This window comes from Channa argus, chromosome 6 (assembly GCF_033026475.1).
Source record: "Channa argus isolate prfri chromosome 6, Channa argus male v1.0, whole genome shotgun sequence".
NCBI lineage: Eukaryota > Metazoa > Chordata > Actinopteri > Anabantiformes > Channidae > Channa > Channa argus.
The window spans coordinates 13,105,743-13,128,382 of NC_090202.1; the positions used below are offsets into that span (position 1 = coordinate 13,105,743).

Below are 22,640 nucleotides of genomic sequence, written 5' to 3' on the forward strand. Positions count from 1 at the left end.
ACATGGATAATCCATCACTTTAATTCAAGTGACTTGTAATTTTTTTTTAAATAACATAATTGCATAATAAATAACTTTGAGGAGATGTATTATTATATCTTCAGTTTCGGAGCACAAGACAACACGAGAAAATCTCATGTGCTAAATGAAATGGTGAAAATGTAAAGGAAAGTGTTCAAAGTTCAAAGACGTGGCCTAAAAGTAGTGAGTAAGGACAATATTTGTGATGTGTGGAGCCTAAACCTACTGATGACTTCAGCCACAACTACTCATAGTTATTCACACATTTATATAAATAGCTGGTGGATTAAGTTGATTGTCTAATGTGTATTTACAGTATGATAGTTTTACACACACACAAACACACAAGAGAGAAAAGAAAAGAGACAGCAGAACCTATCAGCATCTACTGTGGTTATTATATTATATTATATATATATTATATTATAGTACACACTACTGGCTTTTCAGACATGATGCTTTGGGTACCCTGCTAATCGACTATACCTAACCCTAAACCCAAGGCTTAACTCTTATGCCTATAGGTTTAGAGCAAAAGGTCCTCACAATGCCATTTCCTTATCACCATGGTAACCACATTTTTTCCATACAAACAAGTCATGTACACAAACAAATAATGTATGTGAAGCACGTAACTTCTTCCAAATCCCCACACACTGGCTGTGTGTGCACAAAACTCACTTGGTTGGGATCCGCATTTCAATGATTGTGTGTGTGTGTCAGACTTCCATACCCCGCCTGAGGAGTGAGCTTTTTTAAGATGATGTATCATGTTTTGCTCCCCCAGGACTCTTATTGTCAAAACAGTAAGAGTTCTGGCAGGCAGCTACACCAACGTGTCATGTAAATTTACTGTAATACAAACTTGCAATAACTTAACAAGTCAAGTCCTTTTAATGTGAATCAGCTAAAACATCCTGTAATGGCAGAAGGGGAGAAATACCACCTGACTGTTGCTCAGCACAGTCCACTGTCAGCTTTCAGTTACTTTCTCCTCACGGTTAGAATTTGTCTCTGTGCACTTTATTTATCAATTTAATCTGTATTTCACCAGGAAAATCTCATTGAAATTAAAAATGTTTTTCAAGAATGTCCTGGCCTGTAGTCATGGTCGACAAGTGCACATAAAAGTTACTGTTGGTACCTGCACAGCAAAGTAAATGGAGGAACATGATTTGAACATGTAGTGCATTGAGGAAACTTACAACACCTTAGTTTATATATAAAGCATCATCTCAGGGTCAAAGGACTAAGACTGAGGTCTGATCCCCAGTGACAGTTCTGACGACAATCTGACGGTAAAGCCGTGGTGTGTATGTGTGTCAGTGCCTTAAGGGTAATTGATTTGGTAAACCCCTGACCAATCACTGATCAGTTTCGTGGCCACGTGCGTGTGCATGTTCTGATTATTCATTTCAAAACACAACTATCAATAAATTTCATTAGCTCAACTAAAGATTGCTGCTGTTATTGGCAACATCATGTTTTAGTGTCCTCGGGTTTCTCAGTGCTTTTCATTCTTTTCGATTGGCTTCTCTCTTCACGCTTTCACTTTCAGTTGCTGCAACTGTCATTTCATCAATTTCCATCCATTTTCACTCTTCAATTATCCATTAGCTGCAGTTTTCCCCATTACATCTCTGCTTTATAAACATATTATTCCTATCTCTCCAAACCATCACTGATGAGTTTATCTGTGTTACTCTTGTCCTATGTGTATGTTACTGAGAACATTTGACCTTTTCCCCGTTTTTACATATGCAATCTGTGAGTACCATCCTGTCTATTAACTGACAAACATTAACAGATATGGGCATCCCATATCATCAGTACAGGAACTGAATAATTATTTATGCTTTTTACACATTTGTGCAGGCAAAATAAACATTTGTACCAATGAAACATGACATTTTAAAGCTCATGCCTAAGTGCCCCATTAATTTCCAATCACTCTAAGGTGATTACCCATTTGTTTACGCAGAATGTGTGCAAGCAAAACATACATTTTTGCTTCTTTAATCTTTTTTTAATTACTCAAAGGGAACTGACAAAGATAGTGGATGACAGACTTCATCAGGAAAAAGTTTATATTAGCTGGAAATCCTTAATCCCAGTAGAATAAGCTCAATGGTTTATAAAAAAATTAATGCTGCTACACAAGAGGCCTTAAACTATTGATCAGCTTAAATTAAAGCAAGAATGGTAAAAATATTTCCCTTCTAAACTAAGGCAGTTGGTCGTCTCTGTTCTCAAATGCTTGGAGGGTTTTTCAATGAAGAGGCAATGCAACATTGTACTAATGATGATTATTTGTATTGATGTCCCTGCTTCATTCAAACACATTGCTGGCATCAAATTCAAAATCAGCAAATTATTTTCTGAAAGAACAACCAAAATTTTTAACATTCCATCTTGTCTTTGTACTATTTACAATCAAAAATAGCTTACAAATAATTTGCAGATCACTGGCATCCTCTTTTATTTTGCATTTAACACATCACACCTTTTTTTGAAATGCTTGGAATCTTTTGCTTCATAACAATCCACTCAATTAGCGATTCCCTATTGCCTTCTTTGCTTCTCTCCAAAGAAAGTGGAGTCTCCATCATGCTCTTGTGAGTGATGCTAGAGTTCTGCCTGAAGCACTAGATTGCATGTGTGCAGATGGCTGAAACACACACACACGTGCACACACACATTTGTTTGCATTTATACAGCTGGCTGGATGTAGGTGCCCCAGTTACATTTGTAAAATAGGGCAGAGGTGGTGTTTTGATTAAGTTGGGCAAGTTGTATGTGTGTGTGTGTCCAGAGGTAGATGACAAGGATGAGAAAAATACATCTCCAAAAGTCAGCATTTTCCTTGCTGCTGTTTGCTGTGTTAGCAGCCAGCTGAAATTCTAATTCTCGCACAATGGTCAGCCAAAACATTAATACCACTGGATGGTTTTATTTTAATATGCTTTTTAATAAAAATGTAATGAACTAATAAAAACTGAAAAGATAGCTTAAAGTACATTGATTTCTTAGTGGGGTGCCTTTACTTTTGTACTTGTACCATACACCTTTACTCAAGTATTTATGCATTATTAAGACCGTAAGTCCTAATGTTGCGGCTGATCAGTGTATAAACAACCTTTAAAACATGCTTTAGTCATTCATATAGATTTAGCATTTACTTTTTTAAAAATCCCTTGTGCAAAATAAGGCCTCACTAATCTTCACTGGTTGGTTTCTGCTTTTAGCTGATACATTTGGTTTTTAGTGAGAATAAAGTTTTAAAGTGTGGGTACTAGATATTGACACTTAAAGGTAATTTAACAGTTACTGGGTCTATACAATGGCCATTAATAGACTAGTATACTGTAAAATTGATAAATATGATGCCTTTATACTTTACAGAGGACAACACAGCTAACCCACAGTAAATTACTTTAGCATGGCAATTTTAATATTTGCAGCAACAAAGACAGATTTTCACCATAATTTACTATAATCTATAGAAGCATCAGATGGGTTGCTGGATTCTAGTCATCTCTCGCCATTAGGGCACACAAACTATATTTTTTGCACAGTGCGCTAATACGCTGTGCTATTGAGAATCAGTGTAATTCTATCCGGGAGCTACAAAAGAAATCAAATTAGGTTACTGACTGATGGCACCCAGACAGGTGATGACAGAAGGATCTGCGCCTCCGTTACTCTCAATGCCACCCCATACGGTCTATATTATACAGTACAGCATTTCACATATTTATTCCACTACACAAATAAACTTTATGCCGTCGACACACTATGTAAAATATGATAAATTTGTTAGCGAATCTATGTTGAAGTAGAAAGAAATAGTAGGTGACGAAGCACCATCAATGTAAGTCAGAGCTAGCATACCCTATATGACTCTATATGAAATAATACACATTTGCATCCATTTATGTCTCCAACTATTTGTAATCGCTTGAATATTTGCATACGAAAACCCTCTGCAGGAGTTTAGGTGAGAGCAAGTGAAAGTGCAGGCAGCAGTTAGCCGGCGCTTGTTGTTTCCCAAGCAAACATGATGTCTGTGATGCCAAGGAAACATGAAGCACACACATATTCACTAAATAACTTGGATGCCAAGGTTTGATAAATGGAACAATTTCACAGCAGATCTGATTTGGAGAAGCTGGAAAATGTTTGTGTGGAAATCACACAAACATTTTCCAGCTTCTCCAAACCCACTATAAATCCACCCTGCTGTGTCTTAAAAGAATATCCATTTAAAACACTTTTTAGTTTTGGATTATTTTCATGATATAACGTCTACTCCAAATACCAATGGTGTGTCACAGTGGCCTTTGCTGCTGGCATTATAGACTTGGACATGAAAGACCACAAGCTGAACGTGTTTATGTGGGAGTAACAGGTGGTGGTGTATGTGTAGTGAGGGGTTGGTTACAAGACTGCGCAGAGTAAGAGAGAAAAATATCACCAGGAAATCCATACAACTAAATGAGACAAATGTGATAAATTGTTTCACTTTACAGTGACCTCTCATGGGCGTTGCAGTCATTCACAATCACGAATAATCATGTGTGTCACTGCTGTTAAGAGCACACACAGAGAGATGATCGGCTCGACCGACTGAACACCTGAAAGTAAGTGACTACATTATCACAGATGCATCCAATTGTATTTACAAGTTACACAACATGGTTAAAGGGAGCCAAGATAGACCTAGCTGGACGTAGTGTAGGTGCCCCAGTTACTTGAAAAATAGGCCAGCGAGAGTGGATGTGATTAAGGTGCGTAAATGTGTATGTGTGTCATTAGGCCACTTGTTCTGCCCATGTAAGAAATGGGTGAAGAGATTTAATTTCCCAGAAGCAGGGGTGTATGTCCAGAGGCACAGCACAAGGATGAGGAAAAATCTGCAAACGGCATATTCACTTAGTTGTTACTGCTCAAATGATCTGATTTATGGTATTGGGTTTAGGATTAGGGTAAGCTGTTGGATTATAAAGTTTAGTTTGGCTTAATACACAATTCAAACTGTCAGCACTTCACCTGCTGCTTCTTTCTGTCTTTAGTGAAATTGGGGAAAAGTTGCTGCAAACTGAAATCCTGAATCCTAAATATACAACCTTTAAAACAGACTTTTTGCCGCTCTGACTTGTCCTCACACCTTTAGAACAGACTAAGGACTAAAAATTTACACTTTCAGGGAGTCTTAGATTTACCAAATGTTTTACAATGTGCAGTGAAATATATCATCAAGTATTACAATACTTGTTATCCCTCACCCTTTAGGTACTTTTGTACTTCAATTTCATGCACAGTGGACTAATGCTCTGGGCTACTCAAAATTAGTGTTACTGCATCCTGTACCTACAACAAACATACTCACTGATGCCAACCAGACAGGTGGTTTACTTATTTTCTCTTTACATATATTTTTTATGGCAAACCACATGGTTTAGTTCCAGTAGTTAGTTGGGATGGAAAGTGGCAAAAGTATAACATCATGTTGCATACACACATTAAGTACACACAGGAAGTAGTTGGCAGTAGCTGGGCTCTGGTGAATCTGTTGTTCTGGGGTGTATTGTGCTGAGCGGGCAATTTACATCTGCTATTCTTTCAGGATGGTAGCTGTTGGAGAAAACACAAACAATAAAACATATAACACATCCACCACCACCACAGATATACACACACACACTACAGAACTCCAACATCAAGATCAAAGTGGAACATGATTGATTCAGTGACGCACGAAGGACAAAGCTCCGCTCAAAGCCTCTGCTTTGCTGACTCCAGGTTGCTGGCTACATTAGTGGCCCCCACACCATTGTGGGGATACACAGAGGCCTGGGCCATTCACACATTACATATCAATAGATTTCCGGCTTTGCAGCCATAAACTGGACAGCCTGCAGAGCCAGAGAGATTCAACAAGAACCCAGGTCCACAACAGGTAAAAGTTGAGCAGGGGTCAACGTTATGCATCTTCTGATGCAGAAAGGACAGAGTTAGAACAATATAACATATGCCATGTATCTGCTTAGCCAGTGAGCTTATTGCTAATTAATAAGGCTTTTTACTTTATAAGTCCTTTCAGCATAGTTTCTTTGTTAAATTAGTATTAAGAAAATATATTATTAAGTGATGAGTTACTTACTGGGCCCTCAGTACAAAATGTATATATGATACTGTATGCTTGAAAAGCAAAATCCTAAAAAAAGATGGATGCAACCTTAAATCATAATCACATTTTTAAGATGTTTTTACTTAAGAGTATTAATGTGACACAAAATGTTCTCCACCAGCAGAAACTTTTATCCTCAACAGCAGGCTGAGCTAGATCTCATGTCTCATCTCAGGCTAAACTCTCAGTTTGATGCCCCAAGCAATCGTCTCCATCCCATATATAAAATAAACTGTGGTCATATCTCTAACACTGCAGTAAACCTGAGCAACTAAAACTGGCCTCTCTGAGGAAAGACTGCATAACTCCAGTCTGACCTTGCTGTCTCCTCACGCCTTCTTCACTACTGCATAAAACCCAATATTTAAGACAATAAGAAGAAAAAACACTCCATCTGGAGGCAGTTCAGACTGCATGTGTCTGTTTTCTGGCTCTTTTTCTTTCACTCACTATCTATACAAGCCCATGCTCACCTACACACACGCGACTGAGTACGTTTTCTCTGTAATACTGTCCACACTTGGAAGAAAGCCATCCGGAGAACAGGTTGCACTCCATACCCAGTTTCCTCCATTGTCCTAAAAGGCTACACAATCCTAATAAAAGGTGAGAATTGAATAGGTTATATGCATTGCCACTGTGTGTGTTTCAGTCGCATCGCACAACCTGCATGATGGAAAATAATGAGGGTCATGTGTGCCGGTTCAACCAAATGCAGATAACTGAATGTTTATCTAATACATCTGATAATATGCTGTCAGGGTTTATAGTTTTAGATTTATATTGATTGTATTGATACTTCGACTGATTAAAATCTGATTATAAAATCTAGTCGGTGCATACCTGCCCTCAACATACTTTTACATTGTATTTGACCTCTACCTTTCTAGTCCAGTCATTTCCTTCTGTGTGTGTAGGAGAAGCTTATACTGTAATTACAGGTTGAAAATGAAGTCATGGGATGCAGAAATAAATGGTTAAATTCACAGGCCTGACACCACACCTACAAGCTTTCCCCAAGAGAAAGAGAGGATGTAGAGAAATTACCTGAAGAGGAGAGAGAGTAAAAAGGTCAACTAAAATAGATGTATTAGCAGATGGATAAACAACACAGAGACAAAAAAGAAAAAACAAAAAAGACAGAGATTATCTGGAGGAAGATAAGACTGAGGTTAAAAGGAAAAGCCAGGGTAAGATGTGTACATGCCCATATAGGGCTGGGAAACAACTAATTAGATTTAGCATCAAATTATAAACTCAAATTGAAAAGTTTTCTAAAATGTATAATCATATGATCCAGTACTACTGTAATGCAGTATTTACATGTGTTTGTGTTTAAAATGAGAATTACACAGGACAAAAAGAAGAATGAGAGCAAGAGGATTCAAATCTTCATGCGTAGAAGGTGTAGTTGTTTGTTGCTTTGCATTAAATTAAAGTAACTTGTAGATACAATTAACTTGAGAGGGACATTACTTTGTTACTGTAGGACAACCATCAACTTTCAGATAAACCAGTGAATATCCTACACACGATTGATATGGATATCTGACTAAAATAAATATGAATGTAGTCTATATAGGAGCAGATTTGTTGACTAAATCCAATTTGCATCTTGGAATTACATAATCTGTATAGCTTTGTATTTCAAGCACAGCTTCATTTTACTTTTAACAATCTAAAACTATCTTGTGTTTTGAGAAGTGTGTAAAAGTTTCTTTATTCAGCCTGAGGATCTAAATATAGATCTGAAATCCTCTGAGACAAACCTGCTTTTTTTTAGTAAATAAAACTGACAGAATTTGAGTGGACTTGTGTTGAATAACAAAGCAACTTTAATATCAGTGTAGTTGTGTCTTTTGGCACATATCTGAACAGAGTTTATACGTGTGTGTGTGTGTGTGTGTGTGTTCGTGTGTGTGGCAGGTGAGTGTCAGTGGGAGACAGGTAGTTATGTGGATGTGTGTGTCTCTCTCTGTCTCTGTGGAGCTTCATCCTTCAACTTAAAGTTCTCCCAGACAGCAGGGTCCTCCTCTGTCAGAGGTGAAGCTGAGGCAATGAGGTCACTGAATGTCAGCAGTGTGAATGTGGCAGGAGGAGGAAGAGATGGAGGCTGAGAAAGATCAAAAATTGCAATTTAAGAAGGTTTTGTTGTGTCTAATACCACGATATTAGTCAATGTTTACACTATTTGGCTGAAAATAGACATTTAGTGTTTCTAAAGTCAATGCACTTTAACATACAACCTGTTTATTTTTAATTATGAACCATAAAAAAAACCCTACATGTTTAAAAGACGGAACATGTTAAATGTTATGCTTCCTTACTGAAGGGCCTGGTATGTCAGCTAGTCCGAGAGCTACAGCGATGTGATGGTCAGCATCCAGCAGGCTCTCCTGTAGAATTACATACATATGCATCAGCACATGAAAACATTGTGTAGCCTGTACAGTATGCAACACAGAAAAAAGCAAATCACTGTAAGTCCGAGCTAGCATACACTATATGACACTATATGAAATAATGCACAGTCGCTTCCATGTATGCCTCCCACTATGTGCAATCTCTTGAATATTTGCATGTGAAAACCAGGCAAACATGACGTCTGTGATGCCAAGGAAACATGAAGCACACACATATTCACTAAATAACTGAGATGCCAAGGTTTGATAAATGAAACCATTTCACAGCAAATATGATTAAGACGGAGCAAAAACTGATTTATTTTCAGTTTTGTTGACTTATATAAAGACAGGCAGATTTTGTTTTCACTGTTGGCCTCATTTGAAAATAATTTGCATCCTATATTCACATTTTAAAACACACAAACGTTTTCCAGCTTCTCCAAACCCACTAAAAATCCACCCTGCAGTGTCTTAAAAGAATATCCTTTCACATCTTTTTAGTTTTTGAATTATGTTCATGATATAACGTCTACACCAAATACCAATGGTGTGTCACAGTGGCCTTTGATGCTGGCATTATAGACTTGGACATGAAAGACCACAAGCAAAACGTGTTTATGTGGGAGTAACAGGTGGTGGTGTATGTGTAGTGAGGGGTTGGTTACAAGACTGCACAGAGTAAGGGAGAAAAATATCACCAGGAAATCTATACAACTTTGCATATTTTGTCATTTGTAATTAGTTTGTGTTCCTCGGTGTGACTTTTATGTAGAAGCTGCGGATGTGACTTCATCAGAGGTCAACAGGAAGTAAAAAGTTGCATAGCGTCACTGAGGATTCTTGGTGTAGCCTGTGGAAAACCTGTGGATTATAAAGCTCATCTTTGTGTTATCAGATTTTTAGATAATTATTGTATAAAGCACCTAAAACATATTTACTCCTTCAGTACTGCTTTGTGAAACTAGCCTTTGTCTTTTTGTTTTATATTTCTAATATTTGGATTTGTCTGGTTAAGCCATTATTCACTCCAGTTCTATCATTATGTATACTGTTGTGTCAGTTTTTTCAGAAGAATGTACTAGTGCAGCAGCTATAAACTGTATTTGAAGTTTTTATGGGTTTGTTTTTCTTTTAGAATAACACTGACTTCTGGTCACTGTAATTCTTCAATTAATTTCTTTTTTAAAACATGTCCAAAAAAATGTGAAAAAAAGATTTATACCTAGTAATTTGAATGAAAGATGAATTGCATACAGTAGGCATTCACCCCATTTAAAGTAGCTCACCTAATTCATCACAGATGCAGCCAATTGGGTTTAGAGGGTATACAGCAGGTTCAATAGAGATCACCTGAGTACATTGAATGTGTTTAAAGTATTGACGTGGAGTACACCTCTATCTGGAAGGTCCAGTTACTGGTGAATCAATATCCTGACCAGACTCTACACCATGAAGACAAAACAAGGCAAAATTATTAACCCATTTATCTTGTGAATAAGGAAAATGGAAGTGCGTCCAAATCTGCCATCCTCAAAGACTGACTAGAAGACAAGTGAGTGAGGCCAACATGACACATATGATTCCTCTGATAGAGTTACTGTACATAGATGGAAGAGACTGTACATGCAGGCGTTGGCCAGGTTCTGCAGCAGTTAAAGCTTTATGGGATAGTGGCAATAGAATAAAAGGTCAAATTGATCTCAGCTAGTTTGTCCAAAGGTATATGAGAGACTCGAGTGCAAAAAGTTTTGGTTTGATGAAACCAAATCCGGTCTTTGTTACCATCAGACTAGACATTATGTCAGGTAAAAACTCTTTTTCATAGTGTCATAACATAACATCATTAAATGTTTTCTTCTGTCTGAGCAGCAGTCAAAGATATAACATTTACAATGACATAAAATGTAACAAAGAAGAAAATAAAAAAGCTTTTCACTAATGTTGGGCATTTTCACTTGAATGTGTGCAATATTACTGCTTCTAAAAATAGTTAACATTGAGTTTAGAAGCTTATTCATTAATTAACTAATTGTAAATTCTAAATCATAATCTGGGGACTGATTTGTTTTGTCAAAGTGTTTCGTTCAGAGGTTGACCTAATTTCCTCTACTTTAATTAGGGAATCTAGCTAAAATACCAAATACAACATGTATTATCATAGGACTGTTGTTTAAAGTCGTAAATAAAGCATTCTGTTTGTTGCTGTTACTTCACTGTGTCCAACACTGTGAAGAACTGATGAACAACCGTAAAAAAAAAAAACCCTGATCTACCTGTGATCAATAATTCCCTGACGTAAAAAACACAGACACGAAAACAGCATTAGACCTCTATGACTTCACCAGGGACACAGTGAGGAGAGAAGATGTACAGTAACATCAGGCTTTTCAAACCAGTGGTAACCTTTTAGCAGTCACTTGTTAATCCCTCTGCCACTGGGTATAAAGGAAAAAGTGAGAGGAGGGGGAGCAGAGAGGAAAAAATACAGGGTGAAAAAAGAAGGCAGCTATGACAAAAAGATCCTTCTACCTAGTGGCAGAGAGTGAATAGAGAGCAGAAAGAGAAAGAGGTACAACATCACAGGAAGAAGTGGACAGTGGGGGGGGGAAGAAGACAAGACATGAAAAGAGAAGACAAAATTGGAAATACAAGGGGAGAGGAGTGATGGCAACAGATGATTCTTCTGCTCTGACAGAGGTGCACTCCTGTAATCTCTTGTCGTGGCGTTAGAGTGGCTGGAGGGCCACTTGAGAACCACCCCCCCCTCCAACCACCTGTGATTCACTCTCCTAATGCTTTCAAAGGAGTAGCCACTGTGCGAGTTGTGCATGAAGGACCTCAGCCAAGTCCTTTGAACTACTACTTTTAAGCCCATTGGTTTCCTAAAGGCTACTTCCAACTGCTTCTATACATGTTGCTATTGTGCTATTCATTAATAAACTATGTAACGGATTAAAAACGAAACAACTTGGTGCTGAAAATATAAAAAAAGACATCACAAAACTGAAATACATTTTCTGTATTTATATTTAAAACCAACATATGAACTGCACGGGATGTATTTTGGAAAATGTGAATAAAGCTGCCTGCATCTGAAACAAACTGAGAATAAAAGAGTTTGGCAGAAGGCCTTTTTATAGGAAACTGATCAGTAGGAAAAAACACTGCAGACTGCTTCCTACGCAGTTTTTCTGTTTGAAATGTTGTCTTATAAAATTCTTTGAAAGCATGAGAAGTCGTAGGTAAACTCCATGCTGCTGTTTGTCTTTGGGACACGTTCTCCTAAATGACTGAGTAGGTCTTCAGTCAGGTTCATTTAGGGAATATGTGCAAGAAAGATAATCTTTTCTGGAATCTTGGTAGCTGTTTTTCTGTCTCTATACCCGTCTTCAAACAGACTCACTTCAAAGAGCCAGTTCTCTTCTTCTTCCTCATCTAGATGCATCTTGGTCTGGCGCAATACCCGGCCCAGTGTAAGCGGCTCGGTGGACAGGTGAAACTCCACCCTCTGCAGGTTGAAGCCCAGACCTGTGCCGATGGCTTTGATGAAGCTCTCTTTCAAGGCCTGGATGGAGAGGGAGGAAAATTGATCAGTTAACACAGGCACACAACACAAAAAGGAGATTTAATTAATTCAGACAAAGCAGTGTGTGTGCTTCATTGTGTTGCGTATTTTGGCTGTGCAGCACAAAAACTTAAAACCAAAGCAGATGGGAATCAGGGTTCACATATATAACACTGTGTGTATACAGGGACTTTGTGTGTGTTTGTGTATGTGTGTGCGAGAATATGTGCGTCCAGCCAAAACCAACCCTGCTCGGCAGCCAATGAGCCACAATAAGAGTATTACAAGGCTAATCGCTATGGCAACCATCGAGCTCTGCCATTAGTCAACAGTGTGGTGATGATATCAGAGCTTGACGTCTCTGTGCCACCCTCTAAATCTCACATCTTTACTTAGCACCATAGTTGCTGTCTGACCATCTGTGTGTGTGTTTGTGTCTGCAAGAAAGAAAATCAGTGGAAAAAAATCGACAAAATTGAAAGCAGTTGCAGAAAGCACTTATTCCAATTGTCTTTTAAATTTGTGAATCCCTTTGTAATTGTACTTAAAAAAGTGCTGTATGAATAAATTTTATTATCTTATTATTGTTGTTTTGGGTGTCTGTGAGAACATAAGGCAGTTAAAGCAGAACAGATTGTGAGGAAAAAGACATGAAATTAAAACATGTGCAAAATGTCCAAATGCCTGTGTGTCTCAAAGAACACTGGCAACGTTATTTTCTTCCTCTGTTTTCTTCTGTCTCTCTCACACACACACACAAAAACACCACCCACGGGGCCTAGCAGCAACGCAATGTGATGACAGGGTAGTATGGTTGTCATGGTTACCCAGTGGCGGTAAAACGCGGCAAGCTGCTGGTGCTCTGAGCCGGCTGACTGGATAATGCTCCACTCGTACGCTGTAAACTGACGAGTCATGATGCGGAAGAACTCTGACACAGAGCTGCTACCTGGAAGGAGGAACATGGAAGAGATATGAAGGCAGAAAGGGAAGAAATAAGGACATGAAAAGTAGGAGGGAGACATAAGACCACAAGCAGAACGTGTTTATGTGGGAGTAACAGTTGGTGGTGTATGTGTAGTGAGTTTCAAAGAAACAGTTTTTGAAATTAATGTGATCTGTTTCCTCACTTAAAAACATCTTATAACAGAATGTGGTTATGACACACAAATGTGCGGTTCTTACCATATTTGCAAGGACACTTTTGAATTTGATCTAATACATTGTCTAGCATCTTATTATAACAGACTGTATAACCCCAACCCAAACTCTTAACCCCAAACCTAGAAGTAAAACCGAACCTAAACTCTCAAACAGCCTTTTGAAGTTGTGAGTACAGGACTCCTCACAATGTTGACATGTCCTCATTGAAAAAGAAACAAACTACAATCACTGCACAAACACACAGCCCTAAACATTTGCACAACCAAGCAGCTTCGGCCATAATGGTGATGCGGCCTAGTGATGTACACCTTTCAGGCAAACAGTGACACCTTGTGGAGAAATTGAGGAATATATTTGTGTGTGTGTTTATATGTATACAAACACACACACACACACACACAACATTTGATACAAAGACTATTTATACTAACAGATTTGGCCAGTTATGGATTAATTATCACTAGTGTGCAATAGTGGAAATGACAGCTGACAGATTTAGATAGTTTTATGCATATGCTTTACTATGATTCACAAAGCAGCACTGTGATGAGTTCAACCAAGGTTTCAAATTAAAATGTAAATTTCATTAGAGATTACAGAATATCCTAAGGCTTTTTGTCAGAATCATTTTGTTTCCTACATTCTACAAAACCTGACATAAAATTGCCCTGGTGAACAGTTACAAATATCTTGGGACCGTCATTGATAGTAAATTGTGATTTGAAGAACAAATTAGAAAAATGTCTGTGGATCTAAAATGATTTGTGGTCGTTTGGAAACCTCTGCTTGTCCAGTAAAAACAGACTTAATAATCTTCGTACTGTGTAAAAGAAAAATGAGGTAGGACAAGGTCAGCTCTCTAGCATCTTTAAAAAGCATGTCTATAGCAAGACTGAGGCTAATCTGGCTTGTCCAGTTTGAGTTAATTCCATCTAAACGTCATTTTAGGGTTGCTGCTGCAAGGACCAACAGTATTAAATCTCTCTTTGTTTCAGTGGTGACTTAGACTATGTCTAAGTCTGATGCCAAAACTGTTCAACCTATTCAGTCATAACGTTTATCCAACCTGAGCTAGATTTTACTTAAATGAAGACAGTGTTGAAAAATAAAATGGAGCAAAGACAAAATGTTTATGGTAACAAGAGAGAAAATTATTTTAAAAAAATAAAATTCTTTGACAAAGTCACCATCATCCAGTCTCTCTATTTTCTTCCCACAGATGTCTGAAATCTAATCTTCCTTTTGTCTTTTTCCCTCAGGCAAAATTTTGTAGAGTTTTCCTGAACGAAAAACAGCTGATTTGAAAAAATTACAAATCCATGCCACACTTGCATCTGAGCTTGATCCTTCAACTCTAAGAAGGACTTACTTATATTCTTGAACTGCATGTGTTTCTATATTTGTTTTAAATTTTTGCTTAATTTCAGTCAAAAACTGTAAACATTTTGTAATTTTAAATATATAATCAATAGACTAAAATGTAAATTTTATCTGCAAATACTGATTCATCTATTGCTACATATGCATGTGTTAAGCTCAGCATTTACCTGGCATGGTGGTCTTCATGATGTCCACTCCCACCTGCACCCCCTGCTCTGCAGCAAGCACAGCATAATCTCCCTGGTGGGAGACGTTGAAATTCCAGGCCTGGCCATTATCCAAACTGGCCTGGGAGTAGGCAGCAAGAAGAGAGATCAAATATGTAATAAAAAAAGCACAATATTTTTTATCATATGACAATAAACATAGGAATACAAAATGTTCAAAAAACAATAACTAGTGAGAAATTGAACAATTATATTGAGTAAGTAAATAAACTGACTTGTACAAAAGGTTTACAGACATATTTCTTATAGCTATTAACAATTAAATAAATATTTATTAATAACATTTTATTGGGATGTCAAAAATTTGGTTTAATTTTTTTAATCAGTGTGATCATAATTTTTGTAAAAGGAGGAGCTGGAACAATGCAATAACAATGCAATAAAACAAATGCTAAATTAAGGATAAAGTACTACAGTGAACGTGATTAAAAACACATGGCAAATATAAGGTCAGAAATATGTATATGTATTATTAATATGTTTAATGTGTATTCCTCCCTTGACATACTGCAGTTGTTTTTGTGAAACAGAAGACAAGCAACTGCCCCTAGAAACACTCTGCACGAAAATGACGTGTTATAAACCTTCAGTGGCGCTGCGAGGTAAGGTTTCCCTCTGGGTGATCGCTCCAGTCTGATCTCTGACCAGGGGATGGCCATCCTTTCACACACGAACTTCCTAAGCAACAACCTGCCAGCCTGATGGGTGACACAGAGACAACCTGTTACACACCATCAAATAAGGAGTGAGAAAAAAGAAGTTATCGCTATTAATCACCATGCACAAAGTAACACGGAATTTGCAGCCGACTCACCATGGCGGATTTAGCATCCTTGGCGAACATATACTGTCCGATCCTGTCTTTCTCCTCCGTTTGGACACAGCGAGTAGCGAACAGCCAGTCCGACCTGCTTGGTGTCCATGACCCACAACGAAAAGCCCATCGCACAGACCCCATCTCCTCAACTCTGTTTAAACCCGTTATCCAGACTTGTCCACAACTTCAGTTACAACTTCAGCTAACGTTAGCATCACACGTTAGTATTAAGGGGTTTTCCAAACAACAAAACTCAGAAAATGTTAATCTTATAGCTCACGCATCCAGACCGTCACAGTGAAGACACACAGCTTTAATTAAGCGTGGCTTGTTACCTAAACTACTGAAACATCGTCTGTGTTTACATTTTGAATATGACAGAAGTGCACATGCCCAAAAGAGCTAGGCGAGATTCGATGTCGTCATAAGTGGGCGCGGTGAAGGATTGACCAATGGGAGCGAGTGAAACGATGCGCCAACGACGCTGCATTCAAATGCTTACAGGATATTACATACGCATGGACAAAGCTTGTTGCAGAGGTTTGAAATACTGAGTGCAATAACGCATTTAAGTCGGCTGTGATGTGACATTTCAAAGAAAGGTGTATAGAGACAAACGTAGAGTACATCAGATGTACATCAGATGCACATCAGATCCGGGTACGTCCGGGTAAATGTTCCTCCTTTAATTTGCGTTGTTTGTTGCGTTGTGTGATTTGTAAATAAAAACACATTTAAGACCGCTTTGTGCTTTTCCATGACACACATTTATAAATTAATATACATGTTTTACCTAAGGCTGCATCGCATTTACAACATAAATATATACATAAATATGAACTGTTTAACCAAGCCTGCGTGGTAATGACGCCGCTAATCTAAAAGGGGTAAGATTTCGAGGCGCCATGAAAGCAGCGTTAAAATTGCATTTCTACGTTGTTGTTTTCATCGTCGCATATTTTTCTTCCCAAGGTGAGTTGCTTTTAGAGGATATTACAGATAATGTTTTATTAGAGCTAGAGCTAGAGTTAGTGACACAAGACAACAATGCATTTCTGGTTGTGATGATGGAAATACGTGCACGTCTTGTTAAAGAAATATCTCATACATGCTGATAGTATAATCTAAATGTATCTGCTATAATCTACTTTTTGTCCAAATAACTAACTAAATATACCTATTATTAAAGTCTTTGTGTACACTCAAAATGTTGGTGTTTTTTTTTTTTTGTATTAGATATCGTCGAGTGTATTGCATCTAGTATAAACCAAACAGGATACCACGTTGACTGCTAAATTTGCAGGATTATTTTTATTTAATTTTTTTTGCTGATAAAGGTAATAGAGGCATATATCAGGGCTACAGGGATACAGGGCTATTTGACATGCACAGTTTTTGATTCATGTGTACATGTCATAATTTTTTTTATACTAACCAACATCTGGATGTTATATCTAAACGAAATGTCTACTTTTAGATAAATATATGCCTCTGTGGATTCCTCCATAAGAATGTTAGTCTTTTTCTTACCAAATAAGCACATCATGCTAACTACACTCTGTTTTACCATCAGGCTCTTTCAGCTCGTGGTGGGTCTGGCTGTGTAAGCTCACCTGCAGGACCTGTGCAGCTACACACATACCTGTTCACCTGATATCTCCATAAATCCATGTCTCACGTTTCATTACACAAGGTGAACCTCTAGAGTAACGGCTGGGATCAGTCCCCCGAGTGGAAAACTTCACAGGGACCATCAGAGACACAGAGGAATTCCTTTCTGATGAAAATTGCTTTGCTTCTGAAGAAAAACTACAGTGTTAGCCATGGACTAACTACTGGAACATACTTCTCTCCATCTGAGGACTGAGTCTCTGCAGTACTCTGACGTGTCATCTGTCTTTCTAACCTTGCTTCTGTTGTTATTCTATTTTCCAATACATACTTATTTATTTATTTTTTTTATTTGCCCTTCAACACAGTCTCTATACCCACACATATTTTCTCCTCCCTGTATCTGCGTACTTATTTTTCCACACGAGTCACTCCTATCTCTGTTTTATTCTCTGTATTTCTGGGGGTTCTTTCCCTTCCTTGTTGCCAAGCTGGATTTCCTGCAGGTGAAGCACCTGAAGAGGAAACGGAAGAGCAACTACAGTGTGAGAGAAACACAAACTCTCATCAAAGAGATACACAAGAGGAGAGATGTGTTGTTCTCCCGACAGCAGGTGTTGATTTACTGTCTTTACCACATATGTCATATTTTCACCATTACATTTACCCAGTACTGTAGCGTAGGATATTCTGTAGAAGCTGCCCCCGATACATATATTAAACCTGCTCCTCATTTACAGACTCATTCATTGTGAAAATGCTCTGTGATCTCTATGCTGTGAGTCAACTTTGGCTGATTAACAAGAACCACAGCACAAATAATTTAATTAGCTCTGCTCTCTTACTGTGTCCAATTAGCAAGTTTTCACTTTTTCTCTTATGTACACTCAATGTTAAATATGTTAAAATTTTAGTCTAAATTTGTTAGCATGTCACACAAGTCCAGATTTCTTCTGTGTACACACCAAGATTTGTATATGATTAAGTTAAGTACTTCCAATATCTTCATTGTCCACCAGAGAGCACTGACTGATTTTCAACTACAATACAGTATATGCTGCATAATACATCCCTTGAACAGTTAAATCATTTAGGGATCCTTGTAAGAAAAATGTATGTTTTGTCTTTAAAACAAATACTATTAGTTCATATATTAATATTAAATTATTTAAATCATCCTCAGAAATACAAAAGAAGATAGTTCACAGATATGGCAGCTTTGGTATGTTTTACGGAAAACTGGTTGTTATTTTGAGAGGGGCATGTATTGTTCACACTGTTCTATAGCCCTTCAAGAACACCCTCAATTAACACAACAATTGTTGGTTCTTGTTATTATTCTCCTGTCTTTGTGTATAAATAGAACACGGCCATTAAAGAGCTGAAGAGACAGGCATGGGAGGAAGTGGCACAAGGTGTCAATTCAGTGGGCGAGGGTGAGCTACGAACAGCTACTGAGGTGTTTTCATTTCTCTGTTCAAATCATACAGTACATACAGTCTAGTCTTTGTTGCTTTGTGTTTCTTCATTCCACAAAAAAAGCTTTCCCCCTTATCTGCTGTTTCCCTAACTCTCCCATCTTGTCTACAGGTGAAGCGACGGTATCTGGACTGGCGTGCAATGATGAAGAGAAAACAGCTTCAGGCTGAGCTCTCTCTCTCCTCCTCCTCATCCTCCTCTTTGGCCCTGAAGACTGAGTATGATCAGTCCTCCCCTGAGCATGAGGCAGCTTCTCTGGGCTCTAACTGTCACCCACTGCTTGACCTCTCAGGCCTCTCAAAGGAGTATCACTGTGACTGGCTGGAGCTGGCGGCTGTCTGTGAGCTAAGCGGCCAGGACACAAGGGCACCGCCGGGTGTGAAGATGGAAGAAGATGTCAGTGAATACAGAGTAAGAAACAGAAACTCATCATCAACACTACAGTGCCACAGTACTACCCGGAGTATACACTAACAACAAGACAGAAGCTTCCTTCTTACACCACAGGTTCCCTCTATAGATTCAAACTTCTGATTAAACCTGCGAGCCTAAATAAATAAATGCTCATGTAAATTAGAACACAGTTATTTACCTTCATGCTTTCTGAAGAGAGAACATATTAAAGACACTTGTGTTATGGAAAGATGGGAAGCCTATATTGACGTGTTAATGAGGTAATTAGCTTAATTAGTATCCTCATCAGCAGAGGCAGTTATGTTTAATATATCACAGTGATTATGCAATACGTTATGCAGCTCAAGTGGCTCTTGTTAATCTGGTCTTTTCAATGAGCTCACGTCGATTCATAAGGTAGAGATCAGATCAAATTTAGGATGTGTTAATTAGGATTTAAAACCTTTTAAATAATTAGAATTAAATGTCACCTTTTTGTTATAGTGTTAAATTGTATTTTCAGATTCAGTCAATCTTGGAAATGTCTCACTTTTTCATGGCATTAGTACAAATGTTTACACAGTAAATAAAAACTTAATAGACAGTGACAGTATAAAAATATAATACAGATACATTTAATAAATATATATGTAAAAAAGATATATGCCAAGGTGGAAGCTGCAGAGGCATAGAAATCCTGATTTATCTTTAGAGTCAAGCCCTCAAAACACAGATCATAGATTAAGCATAATGTAACTAGAAAGCATGGTTTTCATCTTTCATTATCTTTCTCATAATTTGCAGAGCTCCCTCCAAAACAACATTACGGTCTATAGCTGCTTTCACAGCCTGCAGATCTCACAATGAGTGAATGTCAGATGTATCATTGGTGCAGTGCCTCTTTACTGATCACACTCTGTCTCTTTAGCTGGAAGGCGATGGTGATGTGGGAGATGCAGGAGAAATAGATGAAGATGATATCCCTTCCCTCCTCAGCGACATCGAGTCACGTGGTGAAGGGCATATTGGTGATGTTTATTCCCACAACAGCTTGGGCATGATAGGCTCTTCCAAGGTGCCGACATCTACGACCAGCACAGAGCTTCCGCTCTCTAGTGGCCTGATGGGAGTGCCAGCTCATGCATTGTGTGGACTCAGTCATGAAAACATGGGAGCAGGGTTTCCGGTGCCCTTTGAGAAACAGTGTTTGGAGCTGGAAAAACAACGCCTCGCTGTGGAAACTGAACGCCTGGCTGTGGAGAAAGAGCGGCTGAGGGTGGAGAAGGAGCGACTTTGTCAGATGGATGTTGAGAGGGAAAGGCTGCAGTTGGAAAGAGAGAGGTTACAAGTGGAGCGGGAGAGGCTGAGGTTTTTGCTCCTGAACCAGTCTGAACCTGTTGACATACCGTCACAACAAGGCCTGCCATCATCTTCCACATCGTGTTTATCTTCTCATGAAGGACAGAGGGAAACAGCAAAAGAAGGTAAAGGGTGGATGTCAGTGGTAGACCTGGAGACGGAAAGGCTGAAACTGGAGAAGGAAAGACTGCAGCTGGAGAAAGAGAGACTGCAGTTCTTTAAATTTGAGGCTGGACGACTGCAGATTGAGAGAGAACGTCTCCATGTGGAAAAAGAGAGAATGCAGCTGCACAAAGGTCATCAGAGCCACTGATACAGAAAGTGGCAGTTGAAAATGATGAATGAAATTTTAACCAGTGTTTTTTTTTGTACACGTAAATATTTCCTTCCACAGCTGCTGCCTGATTTTAACACACCTTTGCTTAAGGAAGGTGTGGGACACATCTAAATTGTGTTTTCTAGTTGGTATTTGGCCAAGGAGAGTAGCAAGATGCAGGGCTTTCATGTTTATGACCACCATGATAAAGTAGTGCCTTATGACGTTTTTATAAAAAGTTGATATATATGATGATAACACATTTTTAAGATTTGGCGCTCACAGCTGGCTAGCATATTTGATGTATAAAAAAGACAGTGTCCCATCAGAATAGATTAATGCGCATTATGATCAATGGCCTCCTTACTGTTGTACAAAATGTTTAATAGTGTTTATTCTGTATTTATTCACCAAGTCAGTGCCAAAGTTTCTATCATGCAATTTGTACAGCGATCTATGTCTTTAAATATCATTTACCTGGTAATATTCTGACTTAGGACATTTTTTCAGCAATTTTAATTTTTGATATAATTTGTCTCGTCATACAGTCATAATAACGTGTCCCAGTGAGAACTCTGTGACAGCCACTATCAATAACACCAGGACCACAATAAAGCAGCTAAATTAAATTCATAAAGCCATAATTGTAATGTTTGTACCTGCACTTTTCCTTCTGTTACATGTCACGTCTTTATGAAAAATGGCCTAATAATATTTTGTGCTTTTCCAATTAAGTTTTGTGGACTTGAGCATGGCCGTCTGTGCTGATCAGATTCTGGATGTTTGATTTACATTTACATTAATGGTAAATATGTCTTGCTATGTTTTAATTACTTTGTTTCATTCTTGTTTTTAGGAAAATATTATACCCCTATTAAACCTTGTTAGTAACTTGATACTATACCCGCTGTTACAGTGCTTTTACCAAGGTATTATCTCTATATTATCGTATTATTTCCATAATGTTACCTGACTATTACTCTGCTAGAAAGACTGGCGTATTGAGGCTTTCTAATTAAACACAATCTAAATGTTATCTTTGAAATACTAAGCAGGAGACCGAATGATAATGATGTGGTTAGTGGGCAATGGTTTTAAGAACTAGTCAGTGGCTGTAGTAGCACTCCAGGTTAAAAAGTCATTGTGCATCGAAAATGCCATCACTGCAGTGTTTCTTCATAAGTCTTTCTACAATTTCCTACGAGATATTTTTCCCTGTGAATAAAAATATCTACGATAAGCCTCTTGAAACTATCCTTTGGGCTTTAATCAAACAGTAATCACTTCCATCTAATTCTATCTCACATCCAAAATTAAAATCTTTTTGCCACTCTTTTCAGATAAAATTCTGATTTATTCTTCAATGAGTCAGACAAGTAGTTTTGCAATAATTTAACCCTGTAGAAAAGCTGTAACCCTGTGCGTTTGTAACATTATATCTCTCACTTCCCAGCACTCCTGAAGTAACCACAGCCTCCACAGCAGCAGTAAACACAAAACACAGGGAGGAGCTGATTATGCTGATGGTACTGGTGGAATTTAATCTCCTATCCAATCATGAGAAACACCTCAAAACAAAAGTAAGAGCAGGGCACATGATCTTTATGGGAGAGGAGGTTGGATGAGAAATCAGAGTTTGCGATGGATTCTCCTGAGAGAGGATTGCAAAAATGGAGAAATGAAGTGTGACAGGAGGAAAGAGGATAAAGAGGC

At 38.2% G+C, this 22,640-nt stretch overlaps 2 protein-coding genes across 5 annotated transcripts; one reads left to right on the forward strand and one right to left on the reverse strand.

Moving 5' to 3' along the window:
- Positions 1 to 2,312: 2,312 nt before the first annotated feature.
- On the reverse strand, positions 2,313 to 16,170 carry aasdhppt (aminoadipate-semialdehyde dehydrogenase-phosphopantetheinyl transferase). Of its 4 annotated transcripts, XR_010914707.1 has the most exons (9): positions 15,767 to 16,167; positions 15,537 to 15,650; positions 14,893 to 15,013; positions 13,009 to 13,130; positions 12,020 to 12,181; positions 8,539 to 8,607; positions 7,094 to 8,324; positions 6,685 to 7,059; positions 2,313 to 5,655 (listed from the first exon to the last, which is right to left on the reverse strand). XR_010914707.1 is itself a non-coding variant. In XM_067508611.1 (7 exons), exons 1-7 carry the CDS (start codon positions 15,908 to 15,910, stop codon positions 5,644 to 5,646), a joined length of 744 nt encoding a protein of 247 aa, XP_067364712.1. In that variant the 5' UTR covers positions 15,911 to 16,170; the 3' UTR covers positions 2,313 to 5,643. The 4 variants fall into 4 exon arrangements, 2 of the variants coding, with proteins under 2 accessions (XP_067364712.1, XP_067364711.1); XR_010914706.1 differs by having other exon boundaries at positions 6,685 to 8,324; XM_067508611.1 differs by lacking the exons at positions 6,685 to 7,059; positions 7,094 to 8,324 and having other exon boundaries at positions 15,767 to 16,170.
- Positions 16,171 to 17,957: 1,787 nt separating this feature from the next.
- msantd4 (Myb/SANT-like DNA-binding domain containing 4 with coiled-coils) lies at positions 17,958 to 22,359 on the forward strand. Its single transcript, XM_067508609.1, has 4 exons — positions 17,958 to 17,994; positions 18,744 to 18,839; positions 18,971 to 19,270; positions 20,181 to 22,359. The coding sequence occupies exons 3-4, from the start codon at positions 19,001 to 19,003 to the stop codon at positions 20,922 to 20,924; spliced, it is 1,014 nt and encodes a 337-aa protein (XP_067364710.1). The 5' UTR covers positions 17,958 to 17,994; positions 18,744 to 18,839; positions 18,971 to 19,000; the 3' UTR covers positions 20,925 to 22,359.
- The last annotated feature ends 281 nt before the right edge of the window (positions 22,360 to 22,640 follow it).